This window comes from Malurus melanocephalus, unplaced genomic scaffold (assembly GCF_030028575.1).
Source record: "Malurus melanocephalus ecotype Western Australia unplaced genomic scaffold, MMel_1.1 scaffold_383, whole genome shotgun sequence".
In the NCBI taxonomy this organism is placed as follows: domain Eukaryota; kingdom Metazoa; phylum Chordata; class Aves; order Passeriformes; family Maluridae; genus Malurus; species Malurus melanocephalus.
The window spans coordinates 643,126-648,805 of NW_026623615.1; the positions used below are offsets into that span (position 1 = coordinate 643,126).

Sequence of the window (5,680 nt, forward strand, 5' to 3'; positions counted from 1 at the left end):
AGCTGTTGTGGGGAGAGGTGTCCAATTACTAATCGTGAGGTTTTATTCATTGCATTAAATGCAAGGATAAGTTTGTGGGCAAACACTTCGATGGGGAGGCTGATTTCTCTGGCCTCCGGGATCCTGAACAGAGTTAGTAGGTCATGTCAGAAGGCATCATGATTCTTGGGCCGTGAAGAAGCAGATGTTGCTGGTGCTGGATGTGGACCAAGCCAATGGCAATTAATGCTGCCTTTGTTTCCACTTGAACGTAGGGCTGGGGAGGTTTCCACTCTGTGAAGACGGGCCCGAGTTGCACTGGCAGAGCTTGTAGGACCAGGCTGTCTCTTGTTGCTTGCTTTCAGTTGTAGCTTCATTTATCTTGTCCTTTAATACCAGTTTACATCAACATGCAGGTTAAGTAAGAATTACAGGAAGAATTGCAGTGTTTATACTTGTTTAGTATATGCTGTTGTTTGGTGTATGATCCAACATTTTTCCTAAGACAGCACATATTCAGTGAATTCCTATCATACTTCCTTGAAGGAAGGCCTACTAAAGGAATACAAATGTGAAGGAATAGATTTTTCAGATGCATCACAGTAAATCTCACAGAATTAGAAAACAGCAATTTCTAGATTCTCCTGACACCATAATTATGAATCATAGTCTGTCATGAGGCTGTGTAATAGAAAGACACAATGGTTTGGGTTGGAAGGGACATTAAAGATCATCGAGTTCCAACCTCCCTGCTGTGGGCRGGGACACCTTTTCTAGGCTAGGTTGCTCTAAGCCCCATTCAACCCGACCCTGAACACTTCCAGGGATGGGGCATCCGCAACTTCTCTGGGCAGTGAGTCCCAGTGCTTCACTGAGAGGCTCATCCGCTGAGCTGAACAGAGCAAATTGAAATCTGGGTTTCTGTAAGCATAGTGGATAGCTTTTAATTTTAATGATAAGTGTGATGAGAGGGACAGGCAGGATTTCCTTGTGGCATTAACTGTATTTCTAATTTTGCTCTGGATGGCAGCTTTTGCAAATGAGCTCTGAGAGTWAATATCCCTTCTAAGTGATTGGCTGAGTGAAGGGCTCTTAATGTAGTGGATAGGGGGAAACCACAAACTTGCAAGGTCTGTGTGGAGACTTGACTGCTGCTGTTCTTCCTAGCTGAGAACTAGGTCAAGTGAGGCTGTAGGTTGGCTCTCTAAAGGTGAAGGAAAGGAATTGAACTCATCACTAGGGCTTTGTGTTGAGGTTCCAGTTYCTCATGCTTTACAATAGCTGTTGCACTAAGTCTGCTGGAGTGTATACTGTTAGAAATAACTCTTTTGCTTGTCCTTATTCTTGGCCATGCAATAACAATCTTCTCCTTTGTTCTCACTTGACAGGAATAATGTTTCCAACATGTCTGTGCAGTCACTGCTTTGTGAAAGAATTGCTGTTGCCAAAGACTTGATCAAGAGAACAGAAGCCCTTTCCAAGTCCCAGAAGAGGAGAATAGAAGGTGGGGCAAAGCTATGTAGCAAACTAAAGGCTGAGCTGAATTTCTTACACAAGGTGGAGGCAGGGAAGGTGGCCATTAAAGAATCCCATCTGCAGAGTACAAACCTTACCCACCTCCAAGCCATTGTTCAGTCAGCAGAGAACCTGGAGGACGTTGTCAGTGTCCTCCATGTTTTTGCTTATGAGGACAGGTTTGGAGACAAACAGACGCTGGTGGTAGATGTTGTTGCAAATGGAGGTCACACATGGGTGAAGGCCATCGGTCGTAAAGCTGAGGCCCTGCATAACATCTGGCTGGGAAGAGGCCAGTATGGTGACAAAAGTGTCATTGAGCAGGCAGAGGACTTCCTGCAGGCAAGCCATCAGCAACCAGTGGAGTACAGCAATCCCCATATCATCTTTGCATTCTACARCAGTGTGTCCAGTCCTATGGCAGAGAGGCTCAAGGAGATGGGAATATCTGTGAGAGGAGACATCGTTGCTGTGAACTCATTGGTAGAACCATCAGCAGAAAACAAGCATCTTAACATCAGTGAATCAGATGAAGAAGGCCCTGAACTCCTGCAGGTGACCAGAGTAGACCGGGAGAATTTAGTGGCCAGCATTGCTTTCCCTACCCAGATCAAAGTAAACGTCTGCAATAGAGTCAACTTGGACATCACTACCTTAATAACCTACGTCTCTGCACTGAGCTATGGTAGTTGCTACTTTGTCTTCAAAGAAAAAGTGCTGACAGAGCAAGCAGCCCAAGAAAGGAGGGAGAGAGTCCTGCCTCAGCTAAAGGAATTCATGGAGGGAAAAGAGCTCTTTGCCTGTGAATCTGCTGTCAGAGATTTTCAGTCCATCTTGGAAACGCTGGGAGGACCTGGAGAGAAAGAGCGAGCTGCATTGCTTGTTAAAAGAATTAATGTGGTGCCAGATCAGCCATCTGACCGTGCCATAGGACTAGTGGCTAGTTCAAAAATCAACAGCCGCTCTCTAGCCATTTTTGGGACAGGAGACACTTTAAAAGCCATCACCATGACTGCAAATAGTGGGTTTGTGAGGGCAGCAGCCAACCAAGGTGTTAGGTTCAGTGTTTTTGTCCATCAGCCACGAGCATTGACAGAAAGCAAAGAACCTTTTGCCACACTTTTACCAAAAAGCTGCCCATCTGATAATGGAAGTTAGTAATGTAAGTACTACTGGTGTTGCAGTAGAGGCATTTGGAGAAACAAGAATCAGAGCAATACAGTTTTGGGTGTGTATCAGTGACAACAACTGGCATGGAAGAGCTCCTCAAGGGATTTGTCTTTACACCTTCCTAGAGGTTTTGTTTTTGTTCAGCTGACCATTAATTTATTCATGGAAGTAATAAGATTTCAATGAAAATTGTTAACTGGCTTACAATGTATTAATTGTATCCATCCCTATTAAAAAGTTCAGTTAAAGCACAGTTACTGTCGGACCCTTGTCATTTTTATCCTCTTCAGAGAAGTAAAATTAATCATTTTAGATGATCTTAGGGCTTGACTTCATAGAAGTTCAATCTTTCTTTGCCTTTGCCCTATTCTATTCAACTTAATTTTCATTTGATTCAGAGAGACCTTGTGCAGAGTTCTGTACCTTTTGGGGGGTATGATATTTTGTGAAGACATTACTAGTTGCCATGAATAGAAACCAGCTTAAGCCTTCCTTGTCTTCCTGAAAGGAACCTCTGTATGTATAACATGGTTAKACTGAATTGRGCAACAGCTTTAAAATTCCTGGGRAAATGAGTTGAAATCAGAGTTTATCTGCATTCATATCCTGTGGCTCTTGAACTAAACTGGAGAGCCAGTGGTAGCAAGCCAAAGCGGCAGATACACTTAATTTTCTCTTAGCCCTTGCCCAAATGTGAAGTCTTGCTGGGTGTGAAGCTCAACCCAAGGCTTCAGATAACAGAATCCTAAATTGAGCCAGCACCCAGGTAGTTTTTGATATTAGTGTACTCTTTGATGAGGACTCATGATGAGCTTGAATCTGTTACAAGTGGATTACCTGAARCAAAGCCTCAGTGAGGTCCTTCAGTGCTGGCATGTTGGAGGAGATTTGCAGGTATGTTCTTAAATCCTAGTTTGCTCCTATGTTGTAGAGAGAAGCCTTTTCGCTCGTGGTGTAATTGCTTTTTATTCAAAGTGTAGAATAAACAATTCCTTCTGTTGTATTTTTTATTTCTTTTTTTTTTTTTCTTTTTCTTTGCCCAGGACAGATTGCTGTTTTAGAGCCTTTCTCATGTTTTTTTCCCTGAATGCTGTAATGGCAGCACTTGGTGTTTGGTATCCATTTTCATCCGTTTCCTGGTGGAAAGTTTTGAAATGTCAGAATGAAGCACTGGGTCCTGAGCTATACATTTTTATCAGGTCAGTGAAAGAGATATCCACTGAATTTTATATAGGCTGTTGTTCAACACAATTGCATTATTATGCAGTTTAAAGTTCAGGCAAAGAACATTCTCTTGCCTCTTGCCACTCCACTCTAAATTTTTTCCTACAGCACAGTGTATCTGCAGTGCTGCCCTTAGCCATCAGCTTAACCTATTTCTTTCTGGACCCCAGCAAAGATATTGGAATGCCAGCAAAACCACTCWGCATGCCTTGTCCTTCTGTCCAAAGGGCAGAAGTGTACTTGCTGGTGGGATTTTTGCTCTGCTCTTACTATGCTCATAGAGTAAAATATTAGGAGTTGTCACCAGTAACCACATGCTGCATAGCTTTACCTGAAACTTTTGGCAATGTGGAGGACAGGTATGCTCTCTATGCTCCCTTTTTTCTGTGAGTCTCTGAAGTAGTTCATGGAGTTTAATTAAGATGGGTGGAACTGGATTTTGGTTTTGCTTCTTCAGCATCCAGTGTAGTACCTGCCAGTTTGTCTGCACGTCTTTGGTGAATTTAAATAAAACATCTAGGTTGCTCCTACAGTCTAACACAGTGTAATGAAACCTCATGGCAGGATTCATCCTTCACTGTATCCATTAATTTTCCTTCAAATTCTGATGGGCAAGGAGGATCAACTTAATGAAGCAATATCAATAATATGTTGACTATGGATASTGGCTTGGCAACTTTGCCAGCTCCTTCAGGGCCGATGTATGAGTCTCATGGGGACCCATGGACTTCTGAACATTCAGCTTCCCTGGGTGGTCTCAAACCTGATCCTCTCCTGCAGTGGGCTCAGGGTCTTCATTCTCCCAGTCCCTGCACCTGCCTTTCTCAATTTGGGTGGTGTGGCTGGAGCACATGCTGTTGAAGACTGAGGCACAGAAGTTGTTGAGAACCTCAGCCTTCTCTTTATCCAGGGTAGCCAGGTCTCCCTTTTCCTTCTGGAGAGGGCCCACATTACCCCTGGTCTTTTGCTTGCAAAGTATCTATAGAAGCCCTTCCTTAATATTATCCTTAATATCCCTGGCTAGAACAATTCTAACTGGGTCTTGGCTTCTATAACCTTGTCCCTAGCTTCCCGAACAATTTCCCTGTTCATTTCAGGCCCCCTGTCCTCCTTTCCACTTTCTGAAAGCTTCTTTATTTGCTTTGAGTTTGAGAAGCTCCTTATCCATCCATAGAGGCCTCCTGGCATTTTTGMACAATCTTCTCCTTGTTGAGATAACCTTTTCTGAGATTGGAGGAGGTGAAATTCAGCCAACATTCTTGAACCCCTCTGCCATCCAGGGCTCTGTTCGATGAGACTCTACCAAATAGATCCTTGAAGAGGCCGAAGTCTGCTCTCCCAAAGTCCAGGGCAGTGAGCTTTCTGGGTGCCCTCCTTGCTGTCCTCAGGATCACAAGCTCCACCACCTCTTGGTCACAGCAGCCAAAGCTGCCTTGGAGCACTACATWCCCCACCAGCTCCCTCCTCTTGGTAAGCACAAGGTCTAGTATGGCACAAAAGAGACTTCTTTCCTTCTTTGCCAAATGATTCCCATCATCCCCCAGTAAACCAGGCTTAGCAAAGCAAGTCCCATGATCTGAATAACCAAAACCCYGACTAGGGCACCACTGGTCTAGCTATTTGTTGACCTGCCAGATTTATTTGGATATTTCAAGTCCCTCTCCTTTGACCTGGAGGATTAATGAAARAACTGCTTGAGCTCTATGGCTCTTTACTATCTCTCCCACGGCTCTGCAGTCCCTCTTAATGCTTCCCAGACTGGTGCCAGCTGTATCTATCACTGGCTCCTACA

The 5,680-nt window shown here is 44.0% G+C and overlaps 1 protein-coding gene across 3 annotated transcripts in view; it reads left to right on the forward strand.

Moving 5' to 3' along the window:
* CUNH7orf25 (chromosome unknown C7orf25 homolog) overlaps nt 1-2,917 on the forward strand; it is a 4,118-nt gene extending 1,201 nt beyond the window's left edge. For all 3 annotated transcript variants that reach the window (XM_057379059.1, XM_057379060.1, XM_057379058.1), the window contains exon 2: nt 1,368-2,917. In XM_057379059.1, coding sequence (XP_057235042.1) covers nt 1,384-2,652 — 1,269 coding nt within the window. In that variant the 5' untranslated portion in view covers nt 1,368-1,383 and the 3' untranslated portion in view covers nt 2,653-2,917. The remainder of the gene's footprint in view (nt 1-1,367) is intronic.
* The last annotated feature ends 2,763 nt before the right edge of the window (nt 2,918-5,680 follow it).